The sequence below is a fragment of the Oncorhynchus clarkii genome, chromosome 1, assembly GCF_045791955.1.
Source record: "Oncorhynchus clarkii lewisi isolate Uvic-CL-2024 chromosome 1, UVic_Ocla_1.0, whole genome shotgun sequence".
Classification (NCBI taxonomy): Eukaryota; Metazoa; Chordata; class Actinopteri; order Salmoniformes; family Salmonidae; genus Oncorhynchus; species Oncorhynchus clarkii.
In genome coordinates, this window is record NC_092147.1 from 3,643,004 (window position 1) to 3,661,409 (window position 18,406).

General features: G+C 42.3%; 2 protein-coding genes across 2 annotated transcripts in view; one reads left to right on the forward strand and one right to left on the reverse strand.

The window, feature by feature from the left end:
* The window catches only part of LOC139416025 (BCL6A transcription repressor a), a 60,563-nt gene that overhangs the window by 8,282 nt on the left and 33,875 nt on the right, over positions 1–18,406 (forward strand). The window lies entirely within an intron of this gene.
* LOC139414221 (uncharacterized) lies at positions 5,515–6,497 on the reverse strand. Its single transcript, XM_071162119.1, has 2 exons — positions 6,482–6,497; positions 5,515–6,386 (listed from the first exon to the last, which is right to left on the reverse strand). Exons 1-2 carry the CDS (start codon positions 6,495–6,497, stop codon positions 5,515–5,517), a joined length of 888 nt encoding a protein of 295 aa, XP_071018220.1.

Genomic DNA, 18,406 nt, shown 5'->3' on the forward strand with positions numbered 1-18,406 from the left:
GCATATTACATACATAATATTACATACAACATGCTACATACAACATATTATATGAAACATATTACATACAACATGCTACATACTACATGTTACATGCAACAAATTACATGCAGTATATTACATACAACATGTTACATACAACATGTTACATACAACATGCTACATACAACATGTTACATGCAACATATTACATACAACATAGTACATACAACATGCTACATACGCCATGTTACATGCACCATATCACATACAACATGTTACATACAACATATTACGTACAACATGCTACATACAACATGCTACATACAACATATTACATACAACATGTTACATACAACATATTACGTACAACATATTACATACCACATGCTACATACAACATGTTACATGCAACATATTACATACAACATATGACATACAACATATTACATACAACATGCTACATACAACATATTACATACAACATGTTACATACAGCATGTTACATGCAAAATATTACATATAACATATTATATACCACATATTACATACAACATGCTACATGCAACATATTACATACAACATATTACATACAACATACTACATACAACATGTTACACACAACATATTACATACAACATGTTACATGCAACATATTACATACACCATATCACATACAACATGTTACATACAACATGCTACATACAACATATTACATACAACATATTACATACCACATGCTACATACAACATATTACATATAACATATTACATACAACATGCTACATACAACATATTACATACAACATGTTACATACAACATGTTAAATGCAACATGTTAAATGCAACATGCCCACTGCTGGCGAGCAACCCAGAATGCATATGCCTTGGTGTGTGTCCTAAACAGTACCCTATTCCCTATGAGCCCTGGTCAAAATAACCAATCTGTGGGCTTGTCCTAAACAGCACCCTATTCCCTATGGGTCGTGGTCAAAATAACCAATCTGTGGGCTTGTCCTAAACAGCACCCTATTCCCTATGGGCCCTGGTCATGCCCTATAAGGAATAGAGTTTCATGAAAGTCCTATCTTTTAGCGTAGTCGTGAGTCAATACAGAAAATAATTCCTTTGACTTGAAGTATGGATGATAACGGTTTCTACGGTGACAGAGTGACTCGGGGGACCTGAGGGAGTAGCTTGTACGTAGGCTGAGTAAAGGTTAAGTTCAACCACAAGAGTTTGCAGCAGGCAGGCTGCATCTGCTTAATATTCTGTGCCCGATTGTGAGGCCGAAATATCATGTTTTGAACTCAAAGACAAAAGGCATATTTTATTGAATGAGTCACACGTATTGTCAGAAGGTTTTATTTCGTCTTTTTGTGTGTTCTTAGAAATCTGATATAGAGTCCAAAACGTATTAAATAATTTTCATAGAAAATACAATTCTATGTTTTCTTTGGGGGAGACTTATGCTACTAGTTGAATTTAGCATTTATAATATAATATATATTTTCATAATTATTTTGGAATCCCTCCCCCCCCAAAAAAAAATTCATTGGTAAATCCGACCCCCTTCTATAAATCCTATGCAAATTGATGTGTTATCTAGATAAATAAATAAGTCATTGAGTCAGTGGAATTGGTCAGAGTTGGAAAACATTCATATAAAAATACAAAAATCATTATTAAAAAGGGTTTTGATTTATTTGGGGGATGTGGAGGTTTGGTGGGATTGCTTTCATCCTGCTGGCCAAAACCCCTGCTCCCATGTTGCTGTGGATTCTACCAACAACTGGCCTTAATGGATGGATGCTGTCGCTCGGCTACACAGACATTTGGTGGCAGCTGGTGCTGATAGAGCTTTCCACTTTTCAGATATTAAAATATGTTTGATGTGCCAGATTTTACTTATTAAAAAACGTGTAAGCCTTAAAACGTTTTTTTATGTCTTAAAGGGGTAGCTCACCGAAATGACATGACTATACAACGACAGAGAGAAGCTGAGCTGAATTAGGCCTTGTAGTTTAGAGACATGCAGACAAGGTAGGTTCCACGACGCTCATTGTTTTTCCAGCAAGTAAACTAATCAGGATCGACACTTGCAGATAATTGCATAAAAACATTATACAATTTGTAATTTTGGTGAATAATCCTTTTGTAATAAGTTAGCTGTTTGGTCTGTCTGGACACCGTAGAGGCATGTTGAGTTCTGTTCTGCTCTGCTCCACACAACAAATAAATTATTGGTTAGTTATGTAACATAAAACACAGCAATATATTATCTGTTGGTCTCATCTACTGTAATCTATACATTAACAATATATGATTATAATATATTATACAATATGCTATATATCTTGTCTAAACGGGAGATTTTTGTTTCACATAAATAGACTGTATAAGGACAGCAGCACCTAACACCAACAGCACCAAACATCAACATCACCAAACATCAACACCACCAAACATCAACACCACCAAACACCCACAGCACCAAACACCAACAGCACCAAACATCACCACCAAACACCAACACCACCAAACATCAACACCAAACACCCACAGCACCAAACACCAACAGCACCAAACATCAACATCACCAAACATCAACACCACCAAACATCACCACCAAACATCAACACCACCAAACATCAACACCAAACACCCACAGCACCAAACACCCACAGCACCAAACACCCACAGCACCAAACACCCACAGCACCAAATAAGAACAGCACCAAACACCCACAGCACCAAATAATAACAGCACCAAACACCCACAGCACCAAACACCCACAGCACCAAATAAGAACAGCACCAAACACCCACAGCACCAAACACCCACAGCACCAAATAAGAACAGCACCAAACACCCACAGCACCAAACACCCACAGCACCAAATAAGAACAGCACCAAACACCCACAGCACCAAATACCCACAGCACCAAATAAGAACAGCACCAAACACCCACAGCACCAAACACCCACAGCACCAAACACCCACAGCACCAAATAAGAACAGCACCAAACACCCACAGCACCAAACACCCACAGCACCAAATAAGAACAGCACCAAACACCCACAGCACCAAACACCCACAGCACCAAATAAGAACAGCACCAAACACCCACAGCACCAAACACCCACAGCACCAAACACCCACAGCACCAAATAAGAACAGCACCAAACACCCACAGCACCAAATAAGAACAGCTCAAACCTGCTTTGACAAAGTACCTTTATTTACTTTCCAGTCTGTTGCTCCAGAGCAGTCTTCCACAGCGAGTGGAAAAGTACTAGTCATTTGTTTGTTGGAAATAGCAACCGATTCCCCATTTAGTGCTCTGCTATTGACAAGGGCCCAAGTAGTAGTGTTCTATAAAGGGAATAGGTTGCCATTTGTGACACAACCCAGTCCTCACGGTCACCAACAACATGCTGTAGAAATGGTTTCTAGTCAAATCTGATTGTTGATTTTGCTTCTACACCTGCATTGCTTGCTGTTTGGTGGTTTTAGGCTGGGTTTCTGTTCAGCACTTTGAGATATCAGCTGATGTACGAAGGGCTATATAAATACATTTGATTTGATTTGATTTGATTCTCCTGTAATGTCTGATGACCTCACAGTGTTCCTTGGACCTGACTCACAGTTACTTTGTCTGTGTACCAGATGGCACCCTATTCCCTATGGGCCCTGGTCAAGAGGTTGTATCCTAGATCGCACCCTATTCCCTATGGGCCCTGGTCAAGAGGCTGTGTCCTAGATGGCACCCTATTCCCTATGGGCCCTGGTCAAGAGGCTTTATTCCAGATCGCACCCTATTCCCTATGGGCCCTGGTCAAGAGGTTGTGTCCTAGAATGGGCCCTGGTCAAGAGGCTGTGTATCCTAGATGGCACCCTATTCCCTATGGGCCCTGGTCAAGAGGTTGTGTCCTAGATGGCACCCTATTCCCTATGGGCCCTGGTCAAGAGGCTGTGTGTCCTAGATGGCACCCTATTCCCTATGGGCCCTGGTCAAGAGGTTGTGTCCTAGATGGCACCCTATTCCCTATGGGCCCTGGTCAAGAGGTTGTGTCCCAGATGGCACCCTATTCCCTATGGGCCCTGGTCAAGAGGCTGTGTGTCCTAGATGGCACCCTATTCCCTATGGGCCCTGGTCAAGAGGTTGTGTCCTAGAATGCACCCTATTCCCTATGGGCCCTGGTCAAGAGGTTGTGTCCTAGATGGCACCCTATTCTCTAGTGCACTACTTTTGACCAGAATAGGGTGCCTTCTGGGATACAGTCTTTGTAACAGCAGTGTATCTGCATTCTGATCATATTAGTAATTGCAAATTCAAACCAAAATTAAAAAAATTAATTAAAAAATGCATTAAAAAAAACGTGAATAGATTCCAAATCTAAATGACTATGGGATCTTAGAAAACACTCTGTATTCTCTTCCCTGTTTGGAGGAATCTGGTAGACAACAAAGTATGACAATAGATTTTGCTCCAATAGTTAAAAGACGTTGCAGGATAACCAGTGCTATTGCAGTTCACTGTTCACTGCACAGTTTACAGTTCACTTTGAGTGTATTTTGCCCCTGAGCAAAACACATTTTGAATGATCGGCTATGAAGAGCCAACTGACCATTTTACTCCTGAGGTGCTGTTGCACCCTCTACAACCACTGTGATTATTAATATTTGACCATGCTGGTCATCCATGAACATTTGAACATCTTGGCCATGTTCTGTTATAATCTCCACCCGGCACAGCCAGAAGAGGACTGGCCACCCCTCATAGCCTGGTTCCTCTATAGGTTTCTTCCTAGGTTCCTGCCTTTCTAGGGAGTTTTTCCTAGCCACCGTGCTTCTGCCTCTGGGTTTCTGTACAGCACTTTGTGACATAGGCTGATGTAACAAGGGCTTTATCAATACATTTGATTGATTGATTGATTGACACTGCATTTCCCAATCCTGTTCCTGGGGCCCCAAAGGGGGTTAATATTTTACCTTTATTTAACTAGGCAAGTCAGTTAAGAACAAATACTTATTTTCAATGACAGCCTATCGGAGAACTGGTCTAGGAACAGTGGGTTAACTGGTCTAGGAACAGTGGGTTAACTGGTCTAGGAACAGTGGGTTAACTGGCCTAGGAACAGTGAGTTAACTGGTCTAGGAACAGTGGGTTAACTGGTCTAGGAACAGTGGGTTAACTGGCCTAGGAACAGTGAGTTAACTGCCTTGTTCAGGGGCAGAACAGCAGATTTTTACCTTGTCAACTCGGGGATTTGATCTTACAACCTTTACGGTTACTATTCCAACGCTTTAAACACTGGGCTACCTGCTGCCCGTGCCAACCCAAAGGGGGTCGACATTTAATCCTGTTCCTGTAAACCCAAAGGGGTTGACATTTAATCCTGTTCCTGTAAACCCAAAGGGGGTTGACATTTTAAACCTGTTCCTGTAAACCCAAAGGGGGTTGACATTTTTGTTTTTGCCCTGGCACTAATGCACATGATTCAACTAAAGGCTTGATGTTTACTTGAATCAAGTGTATTTGTGCCAGAGCTCATCAGTGGACATGAACGGTAGGACATCCAGCTCATCAGTGGAGATGAACGGTAGGACATCCATCTCATCAGTGGAGATGAACGGTAGGACATCCATCTCATCAGTGGAGATGAACGGTAGGACATCCAGCTCATCAGTGGAGTTGAACGGTAGGACATCCAGCTCATCAGTGGAGTTGAACGATAGGACATCCAGCTCATCAGTGGAGATGAACGGTAGGACATCCAGCTCATCAGTGGAGTTGAATGGTAGGACATCCAGCTCATCAGTGGAGATGAACGGTAGGACATCCAGCTCATCCGTGGAGATGAACGGTAGGACATCCAGCTCATCAGTGGAGATGAACGGTAGGACATCCAGCTCATCAGTGGAGATGAACGGTAGGACATCCAGCTCATCAGTGGAGATGAACGGTAGGACATCCCGCTCATCAGTGGAGATGAACGGTAGGACATCCAGCTCATCAGTGGAGATGAACGGTGGGACATCCAGCTCATCAGTGGAGATGAACGGTAGGACATCCAGCTCATCAGTGGAGATGAACGGTAGGACATCCAGCTCATCAGTGGAGATGAACGGTAGGACATCCAGCTCATCAGTGGAGATGAACGGTAGGACATCCAGCTCATCAGTGGAGATGAACGGTAGGACATCCAGCTTACCAGTGGAGATGAACGGTAGGACATCCAGCTCATCAGTGGAGATGAACGGTAGGACATCCAGCTCATCAGTGGAGATGAACGGTAGGACATCCAGCTCATCCGTGGAGATGAACGGTAGGACATCCAGCTCATCAGTGGAGATGAACGGTAGGACATCCAGCTCATCTCTCGTGGAGCAGTTGTTCCCTAAAAACAGTCCAGAGCTCACAGGAAAATAAAACTAGAAATTCGCTCCATTCATAAAAATCCCCATTTAACCAAAACCCATCTGTTTTTGTGACCCCCTGGACCTACCATTTGGTTTTGAAGCATTGAAACCGAACCATATGGAGTTGAATGAAAAGTATTTGAAAAAATATGAAACGGTGAATGTGAGAAGCGCTCATTATTTCAAATATTCTACATGTCATATTAAATAGCATTTAACCACTCTAAATAGGCTACATGTCATATTAAACAGCATATTAAACACTCTAAATAGACTACATGTCATATTAAACACTCTAAATAGGCTACATGTCATATTAAACAGCATATTAAACACTCTAAATAGACTACATGTCATATTAAACAGCATATTAAACACTCTAAATAGACTACATGTCATATTACATAGCATATAACCACTCTAAATAGGCTACATGTCATATTAAACAGCATATTAAACACTCTAAATAGACTACATGTCATATTAAACACTCTAAATAGGCTACATGTCATATTAAACAGCATATAACCACTCTAAATAGGCTACATGTCATATTAAATAGCATTTAACCACTCTAAATAGACTACATGTCATATTAAACACTCTAAATAGGCTACATGTCATATTAAACAGCATATTAAACACTCTAAATAGACTACATGTCATATTAAACACTCTAAATAGACTACATGTCATATTAAATAGAATATAAACACTCTAAATAGACTACATGTCATATTAAATAGCCTTATAACACTCTAAATAGACTACATGTCATATTAAACACTCTAAATAGGCTACATGTCATATTAAACAGCATATAAACACTCTAAATAGGCTACATGTCATATTAAACACTCTAAATAGGCTACATGTCATATTAAACAGCATATAAACACTCTAAATAGACTACATGTCATATTAAACAGCATATAACCACTCTAAATAGGCTACATGTCATATTAAACAGCATTTAACCACTCTAAATAGGCTACATGTCATATTAAATAGCCTTATAACACTCTAAATAGACTACATGTCATATTAAACAGCATATAACCACTCTAAATAGGCTAAATGTCATATTAAATAGCCTTATAACCACTCTAAATAGGCTACATGTCATATTAAATAGCCTTATAACACTCTAAATAGACTACATGTCATATTAAATAGCCTTATAACACTCTAAATAGACTACATGTCACATTAAATAGCCTTATAACACTCTAAATAGACTACATGTCATATTAAATAGCATTATAACACTCTAAATAGACTACATGTCATATTAAATAGCCTTATAACACTCTAAATATACTACATGTCATATTAAATAGCCTTATAACACTCTAAATAGACTACATGTCACATTAAATAGCCTTATAACACTCTAAATAGACTACATGTCATATTAAATAGCCTTATAACACTCTAAATAGACTACATGTCACATTAAATAGCCTTATAACACTCTAAATAGGCTACATGTCATATTAAACAGCATATAACCACTCTAAATAGGCTACATGTCATATTAAACAGCATATAACCACTCTAAATAGACTACATGTCACATTAAATAGCCTTATAACACTCTAAATAGGCGCTCAGAATTTAAACAACATTTAATTGTATTAATTCATTATAGTCTAAACATTGCAATTTAAGCTTTTGAATTAATTTTTGCAAAAAAACGAGTTTGGCCAGTCTGCGACTTGAGGCTCCTACCTGAATAACCGGTCCCTGGTAAACTTTCATTAGGCTTACTGATACAGGAAGGGTCCCTAACATGCTGACCACACAGCCCGTATCGCGTGCCCGAGCGTCGCAAAGAAATAAATGCACACATACGTACTTGTTATTCAATAATTGTGTCCAAACTGCTCACGAGGGTCTGCGTGGCATAGTTTTCCTGCTCTTTTGCACACCAGTATTTCTACTTGCACATCCTCATCTGCACATTTATTACTTCAGTGTTTAATTGGTTAAATTGTCATTTCTTCGCTACTATTGGCCTATTTATTGCCTTACCTCCTTACTCCATTTGCACACACTGTATATAGATTTTTCTATTGTGTTATAGACTGTACGTTTGTTTATGTGTAACTCTGTGTTGTTGTTTGTGTCGCACTGCTTTGCTTTATCTTGGCCAGGTCGCAGTTGTAAATGAGAACTTGTTCTCAACTGGCCTACCTGGTTAAATAAAGGTGAAATAACATTTTTTTTGTTTAAATAGCCGGGCGCTAAAATAGAACTTGGTCCCGCCTCTCCCATCTCCTCATTGGTTTTAAGGAGCATATACCCACGTGGGTGATTGAAAGATGAATTGAGGAGTAGGTCCATACTCCAGTCAAAGTTGGTTGCCAACCGTCAATAAAGTCCACAGAAGAAGAAGACAGAATGGGTAGAGATTCGTAGAAACTAACTAGATTTCCCCCTTTTATCTGTATATATAAAAATGTATAAAATATACATAATATAAAAAATATGACAAAAGATCCAGAAAATAAGACAAAGGCCTTTCAGGTAAAATAACAACGCAATGTTTATATCCCAGGACAAATTAGCTAGCAACAGCAAGCTAGCTAAATAGGACAAATTAGCTAGCAACAGCAAGCTAGCTAAATAGGACAAATTAGCTAGCAACAGCAAGCTAGCTAAATAGGACAAATTAGCTAGCAACAGCAAGCTAGATAAATAGGACAAATTAGCTAGCAACAGCAAGCTAGCTAAATAGGACAAATTAGCTAGCAACAGCAAGCTAGCTAAATAGGACAAATTAGCTAGCAACAGCAAGCTAGCTAAATAGGACAAATTAGCTAGCAACAGCAAGCTAGCTAAATAGGACAAATTAGCCAGCAACAGCAAGCTAGCTAAATAGGACAAATTAGCCAGCAACAGCAAGCTAGCTAAATAGGACAAATTAGCCAGCAACAGCAAGCTAGCTAAATAGGACAAATTAGCTAGCAACAGCAAGCTAGTTAAATAGGACAAATTAGCTAGCAACAGCAAGCTAGCTAAATAGGAGAAATTAGCTAGCAACAGCAAGCTAGATAAATAGGACAAATTAGCTAGCAACAGCAAGCTAGATAAATAGGACAAATTAGCTAGCAACAGCAAGCTAGCTAAATAGGACAAATTAGCTAGCAACAGCAAGCTAGCTAAATAGGACAAATTAGCTAGCAACAGCAAGCTAGCTAAATAGGACAAATTAGCCAGCAACAGCAAGCTAGCTAAATAGGACAAATTAGCCAGCAACAGCAAGCTAGCTACATAGGACAAATTAGCCAGCAACAGCAAGCTAGCTAAATAGGACAAATTAGCTAGCAACAGTAAGCTAGCTAAATAGGACAAATTAGCTAGCAACAGCTAGCTAGTTAAATAGGACAAATTAGCTAGCAACAGCAAGCTAGCTAAATAGGACAAATTAGCTAGCAACAGCAAGCTAGATAAATAGGACAAATTAGCTAGTAACAGCAAGCTAGATAAATAGGACAAATTAGCTAGCAACAGCAAGCTAGCTAAATAGGACAAATTAGCTAGCAACAGCAAGCTAGCTAAATAGGACAAATTAGCTAGCAACAGCAAGCTAGCTAAATAGGACAAATTAGCTAGCAACAGCAAGCTTAGCTAGCTAAATGTCCACAAACATTCCCTTTGTATTAACATGTCTCCAAATTAATATAATTGGTTCAGAGTTATGCGACATGGCGCACACGTGTGCCCGGTCTAGTCAGCGTGTAAGAGAGACTTCCTGTAGGACTGAAAGGAGAAAAAGGAGGTGAGAGAGAGGAGAGAGAGGAGGATAAAAGGGGGGTGAGAGAGGAGGAGAGAGGAGGAGAGAAAGGGGAGTTGAGAGAGGAGGAGAGAGAGGAGAGAGAGGAGAGAGAGGAGAGGTGAGAGAGTTAGTGGAAAGAGGAGAGCTGAGAGAGGAGGAGAAATAGGAGGAGAGAGAGGAGAAAAGGGAGGGTGAGAGAGGAGGAGAAAGAGGAGGAGGAGAGAGAGAGAGGAGAGAGAGGGGAGAAGAGAGAGGGGAGGAGAGAGAGGGGATGAGAGAGAGGAGGAGAGAGAGGAGAAAAGGGAGGGTGAGAGAGGAGGAGAAAGAGGAGGAGGAGAGAGAGAGAGGAGAGAGAGGGGGGAGAAGAGAGAGGGGAGGAGAGAGAGGGGAGGAGAGAGAGGAGGAGGAGAGAGAGGAGAGAGAAGAGGAGAGAGAGAGGAGGAGAGAGCGAGGAGAGAGAGGAGAAAAGGAGGTTGAGAGAGGAGGAGAAAGAGGAGGAGGAGAGAGAGAGAGGAGAGAGAGAGAGGGGAGAAGAGAGAGGGGAGGAGAGAGAGAGGAGGAGGAGAGAGAGAGAGGAGAGAGAGGAGGAGGAGAGAGAGAGAGCTGAGGAGAGAGCGAGGAGAGCGAAGAGGAGAGAGAAGCACAGCATTTTGTTGACAGTCTTCTTCAGCCTCTTGCACAACTTTCCTATCTTACTGCCTACCATGGAATATATCCCATAATTAGGGCAAATCAAAACCACACTCGTATTTCAAAACAAACTGGGAATGATGTCTCTGTGTGAGAAAATATTATCAGATGTGCATATTCCTGAATTCTACTGAGTACTCAAACTGCGGACAATTTCTGTGAACAACTTCACAGAGATTTTTTTTGTTTTTTAGAGCCAACTACTTTTCCTCTGCCTCAAATAGCCCTATACATCAACCTCCGGCAGCCTACAGAACATGTCAGAGCACTTTTAAACAGAGCCGTCCTCCACCATCAGATGGAGCAGTATGAAAGTAGAAGCTTGTGTTCAGACTTGGAAAATTCCACCATGCATTCCTCACAACTCTCCTGGATACTGTCAGGTCCGCTTTCCCAAATGGACCCCCCTATTCCCTATAAAGTGCACTACTTTTGACCAAGGCTGGGCTCTAGTGCACTATAAGGCCGGGCTTAAGATCACTACATAGGGAGTAGGGTTGCCATTTGGGGATGAACCACAGCAGCCCTGAATCTGCTCTGATTCCTCTTAGCTTCTGTCCATTCCTCCACAGGGTCTTAAGCAGCACAGTGATTTGCCTCTACCCTACCTCTCTACCTCTCTACCTCTAACTCTATGCCTCTATAAATGATCTCTCCGTAATCTAGCATGGGTAGGATGGTCATCTGAATCAGGGTTAGTTTGGCAGCTGGGGTGAAAGAGGAGTGATTATGATAGAGGAAACCCAGTCTAGATTTAACTTTAGCCTGCAGCTTTGATATGTGCTGAGAGAAGGACTGCGCACCGTCTAGCCATACTCCCAAGTACTTGTATGAGGTGACTACCTCAAGCTCTAAACCCTCAGAGGTAGTCATCACACCTGTGGGAGGAGGGGCATTCTTCTTACCAAACCACATGACCTTTGTTTTGGAGGTGTTCAGAACAAGGTTAAGGGTAGAGAAAGCTTGTCGGACACTAAGAAAGCTTTGCTGTAGAGCGTTTAACACAAAATTCGGGGAAGGGCCAGCCGAGGATAAGACTGTATCATCTGCATATAAATGGATGAGAGAGCTTCCTACTACCTGAGCTATGTTGATGATGTTAATTGAGAAGAGCATGGGGCCTAGGATCGAGCCTTGGGGTACTCCCTTGATGACAGGCAGTGGCTGACACAGCAGATTTTCTGACTTTATACACTGCACTCTATGAGAGAGGTAGTTAGCAAACCAGGCCAAAGACCCCTCAGAGACACCAATACTCCTTATCCGGCCCACAAGAATGGAATGGTCTACCGTATCAAAAGCTTTAGCCAAGTCAATAAAAATAGCAGCACAATATTGCTTAGAGTCAAGGGCAATAGTGACATCATTGAGGACCTTTAAGGTTGCAGTGACACATCCATAACCTGAGCGGAAACCAGATTGCACACCAGAGAGAAAACTATAGACATCAAGAAAGCCAGTCGGTTGATTACTGACAAGTTTTTCCAATACTTTTGATAAACAGGGCAAAATAGAAATTGCCCTATAACAGTTAGGATCAGCTTGATCTCCTCCTCTAAATAAAGGATGAACCGTGGCTGCCTTCCAAGCAATGGGAACCTCCCCAGAGAGGGGAGACATGTTAAAAAGGTCAGAGATAGACGTGGCGATGATAGGGGCAGCAACCTTAAAGAAGAAAGGGTCTAAACCATCTGACCCAGGTGTTTTTGGGTCATGTTTAAGGAGCTCCTTTAGCACCTCGGACTCAGTGACTGCCTGCAGGGAGAAACTTTGTAGTGGGGCATGGGAAAAAGAGGGAGAAGCACGTTGGCTAGTTGCATTAGAAGGGGTGGGAGATGAGGAAATGTTGGACGGGCAAGGAGGCATGGCTGAGTCAAAGAGGAATCCTGACTTAATGAAGTGGTGATTAAAGAGCTCAGCCATGTGCTTCTTGTCAGTAACAACCACATTATCGACATTAAGGGACATGGGCAGCTGTGAGGTGGAGGGTTTATTCTCCAGGTCTTTAACCGTTTTCCAGAACTTCTTGGGGTTAGACCCACAGAGAGACAACTGCTCCTTATAGTAACTACCTTTGGCCTTCCAGACAGCCTGAGTGCACTTTTCTAATTTGCCTGAACGAGAGCCAGTCAGCCTGAGTATACAGTGCCTTGCAAAAGTATTTGGCCCCCTTGAACTTTGCAACCTTTTGCCACATTTCAGGCTTCAAACATAAAGATATAAAACTGTATTTTTTTGTGAAGAATCAACAACAAGTGGGACACAATCATGAAGTGGAACGACATTTATTGGATATTTCAAACTTTTTTAACAAATCAAAAACAGAAAAATTGGGCGTGCAAAATTATTCAGCCCCTTTACTTTCAGTGCATCAAACTCTCTCCAGAAGTTCAGTGAGGATCTCTGAATGATCCAATGTTGACCTAAATGACTAATGATGATAAATACAATCCACCTGTGTGTAATCAAGTCTCCGTATAAATGCACCTGCACTGTGATAGTCTCAGAGGTCCGTTAAAAGCGCAGAGAGCATCATGAAGAACAAGGAACACACCAGGCAGGTCCGAGATACTGTTGTGAAGAAGTTTAAAGCCGGATTTGGATACAAAAAGATTTCCCAAGCTTTAAACATCCCAAGGAGCACTGTGCAAGCGATAATATTGAAATGGAAGGAGTATCAGACCACTGCAAATCTACCAAGACCTGGTCGTCCCTCTAAACTTTCAGCTCATACAAGGAGAAGACTGATCAGAGATGCAGCCAAGAGGCCCATGATCACTCTGGATGAACTGCAGAGATCTACAGCTGAGGTGGGAGACTGTCCATAGGACAACAATCAGTCGTATATTGCACAAATCTGGCCTTTATGGAAGCGTGGCAAGAAGAAAGCCATTTCTTAAAGATATCCATAAAAAGTGTTGTTTAAAGTTTGCCACAAGCCACCTGGGAGACACACCAAACATGTGAAAGAAGGTGCTCTGGTCAGATGAAACCAAAATTGAACTTTTTGGCAACAATGCAAAACGTTATGTTTGGCGTAAAAGCAACACAGCTGAACACACCATCCCCACTGTCAAACATGGTGGTGGCAGCATCATGGTTTGGGCCTGCTTTTCTTCAGCAGGGACAGGGAAGATGGTTAAAATTGATGGGAAGATGGATGGAGCCAAATACAGGACCATTCTGGAAGAAAACCTGATGGAGTCTGCAAAAGACCTGAGACTGGGATGGAGATTTGTCTTCCAACAAGACAATGATCCCAAACATAAAGCAAAATCTACAATGGAATGGTTCAAAAATAAACATATCCAGGTGTTAGAATGGCCAAGTCAAAGTCCAGACCTGAATCCAATCGAGAATCTGTGGAAAGAACTGAAAACTGCTGTTCACAAATGCTCTCCATCCAACCTCACTGAGCTCGAGCTGTTTTGCAAGGAGGAATGGGAAAAAATTTCAGTCTCTCGATGTGCAAAACTGATAGAGACATACCCCAAGCGACTTACAGCTGTAATCGCAGCAAAAGGTGGCGCTACAAAGTATTAACTTAAGGGGGCTGAATAATTTTGCACGCCCAATTTTTCAGTTTTTGATTTGTTAAAAAAGTTTGAAATATCCAATAAATGTCGTTCCACTTCATGATTGTGTCCTACTTGTTGTTGATTCTTCACAAAAAAATTAAGTTTTATATCTTTATGTTTGAAGCCTGAAATGTGGCAAAAGGTCGCAAAGTTCAAGGGGGCCGAATACTTTCGCAAGGCACTGTACGTGTGTCAAGGCTTTCGCCAAATGAAATTCTTGAGGTGGAGTAACTCTGCCAGATTACGGTTGAACCAGGAGCTGAACCTGTTTTTAACTGTCATTTTCTTTATTAGGGCGTGTTTGAAAACAATACCACTGTAAATATCAAAAAAGAAGGTCCAAGCGTCTGATTCTATACCATTTTACAGAGAACAGGTCATGAAGGAAGGCTTGCTCATTAAAGTTGTTTAGCAAGCGTCTGTGACAAATCAGGACAGGTTGCTTCACTGAGCAGCCGTTACAAACACAGGCTGTAAAACAGTGATCACTAAGATCATTACAGAAAACACCAGACTGATACCTATCAGGATTATTTGTGAGGATAGCATTGAGGAGAGTAGCCTTTTCTGGGTGTTTGGAGTCATACCTTGTGGGATTGGAAATAATCTGATAAAGATTTAGGGAGTCCCATTGGTTTAGGACCTGGTCAGGTGGTTTAAGGTGTCTGGATCTGTCTCAGCTGTGGAAATAGTCTGGATCTGTCTCAGCTGTGGAAATAGTCTGGATCTGTCTCAGCTGTGGAAATAGTCTGGATCTGTCTCAGCTGTGGAAATAGTCTGGATCTGTCTCAGCTGTGGAAATAGTCTGGATCTGTCTCAGCTGTGGAAATAGTCTGGATCTGTCTCAGCTGTGGAAATCATTTGGATCTGTCTCAGCTGTGGAAATCGTTTGGATCTGTCACACCTGTGGAAATACTGTGCATCGGCCCGTCTTCCCAAAGGTTCCCTCCAGGGGATCCCAGGTAGGGAATTCCAGGCCGGTACTCCAAAACCAGAGAAGGGCTTCTTCCCACGCTGGAGTTCCTACCCTCCTACCCTCCCTGGAGCTCCTACCCTCCTACCCTCCCTGGAGCTCCTACCCTCCTACCCTCCCTGGAGCTCCTACCCTCCTACCCTCCCTGGAGCTTCTACCCTCCTACCCCCCCTGGAGCTCCTACCCTCCTACCCTCCCTGGAGCCCTTACCCTCCTACCCTCCCTGGAGCTCCTACCCTCCCTGGATCTCCTACCCTCCTACCCTCCCTGGATCTCCTACCCTCCTACCCTCCCTGGAGCTCCTACCCTCCTAACCTCCCTGGAGCTCCTACCTTCCCTGGATCTCCTACCCTCCCTGGATCTCCTACCCTCCCTGGATCTCCTACCCTCCCTGGATCTCCTACCCTACCTGGATCTCCTACCCTCCCTGGATCTGGGCTTGACATTACGTCGGGGGGCCTGGTCGTTGCCCTGGTCAAAATAGTGCACTACGAGCATATAGGAAGTAGGGAACTATTTGGGATGAAAGTCTGAGTGTTAAGATAAACTAGGAGTGGTGGGTGGAATCAGGCGCAGAGAGCAGGGTTCAGTCGTTTGTCAAATTTATTCACCGGCACAACAAAAACGGTCACGCCAACACACAGGGCGTGTACAAGTTACCAGTCCAAACAACAGGACAAAAATAGTCCGGAGAATAAAGACACGAACAAAATAACACCATCCAACACAGAGTAACAAGAAACAAGCCCGCACAAATACCCAGCGGGCCTAGTGCCCTTAAATAGCCTACAAACAAACCCTAATACAAAACAGGTGTACCCAATTACCCAATAACCAAAAACAAACGGAAAGGGAATCGATGGCAGCTAATTGGCCGGCGACGACGACCGCCGAGCACCGCCCGAACAGGAAGAGACACCATCTTCGGCGAGGTTCGTGACACTGAGCTTTGAACCCACACATTATGTCAGGGGATAGGTTGTAACCTTGAGCTGTGGACACATTATGTCAGGGGATAGGTTGTTCTTCAGGTCCTGTCGCTGTCCACAAATAGCAACATGCACATCCCACCTCTTTGTACTGTAACACCAGTGGTATAAAGTACTTAAGTAAGAATACTTTAAAGCACTACATAAGTCATTTTTTGGTTTATCTGTACTTTACTATTTATATTTTTGACTACTTTTACTTTTACTTCACTACATTCCTAAAGAAAAGCATGTACTTTTTACTCCATAAATTTAGCTTGACACTCAAAGTACTCGTTACATTTTCAAAGCTTAGCAGGAAAATGGTCCAATTCACACTAAACAGAGAAAATCCCTGGTCATCCCTGGTCATCCCTACTGCCTCTGATCTGGAGGACTCACTAAACAGAGAACATCCCTGGTCCTCCCTACTGCCTCTGATCTGGAGGACTCACTAAACAGAGAACATCCCTGGTCATCCCTACTGCCTCTGATCTGGAGGACTCACTAAACAGGGTGTATAGGTTGTATATAGGGAATGACCAGGGATGTCTGGAGTCTGGAGGACTCACTAAACAGAGAACATCCCTGGTCATCCCTACTGCCTCTGATCTGGAGGACTCACTAAACAAAGAACATCCCTGGTCATCCCTACTGTCTCTGATCTGGAGGACTCACTAAACAGAGAACATCCCTGGTCATCCCTACTGCCTCTGATCTGGAAGACTCACTAAACAAAGAACATCCCTGGTCATCCCTACTGCCTCTGATCTGGAGGACTCACTAAACAGTGTGCATAGGTTGTATATAGGGAATGACCAGGGATGTCTGGAGTCTGGAGGACTCACTAAACAGTGAACATCCCTGGTCATCCCTACTGCCTCTGATCTGGAGGACTCACCAAACAGAGAACATCCCTGGTCATCCCTACTGCCTCTGATCTGGAGGACTCACTAAACCCAAATGCTTCATTTGTAAATGATATCTGAGTGTTGGAGCGCGCCCCTGGCTATCTGTGAATTAAAACATACAAGAAAATGGTGCCTTCTGGTTTGCTTAATATAAGTAACGTTACATTATTTATACTTTTACTTAAGTATATTTAAAATCAAATACTTTTAGACTTTTACTCAAGTGATATTTTACTGGGTGACTTTCACTTTAACTTGAGTAATTTACAAATAAGATATCTTTACTTTTTACACCACTGCTGTCCACATAGCAGTATCCACATCGCACCTCTTTGACTGTCCACATTGCAGCAGGTCATGTAGGTAAACACACAGTGCCTCGTATGAATCTGACCACTAGAAAAAGGAGTGTCATCACACACCACAAACCATACAGCATCACACACTACATACCATACAGCATCACACACTACATACCATACAGCATCAAACACCACATACCATACAGCATCACACACTACATACCATACAGCATCACACACCACATACCATACAGCATCACACATTACATAGCATACAGCATCACACACCACATACCATACAGCATCACACACCACATACCATACAGCATCACACATTACATAGCATACAGCATCACACACCACATACCATACAGCATCACACATCACATACCATGCAGCATCACACACCACATACCATACAGCATCACACATTACATACCATACAGCATCACACATTACATACCATACAGCATCACACACTACATACCATACAGCATCACACACTACATACCATACAGCATCACACACTACATACCATACAGCATCACACACTACATACCATACAGCATCACACACCACATACAATACAGTATCACACACTACATACCATACAGCATCACACACCACATACCATACAGCATCACACATTACGTACCATACAGCACCACACATTACATACCATACAGCATCACACACTACATACCATACAGCATCACACACTACATACCATACAGCATCACACATTACATACCATACAGCATCGCATACCGTACAACATCACACATTACATACCAT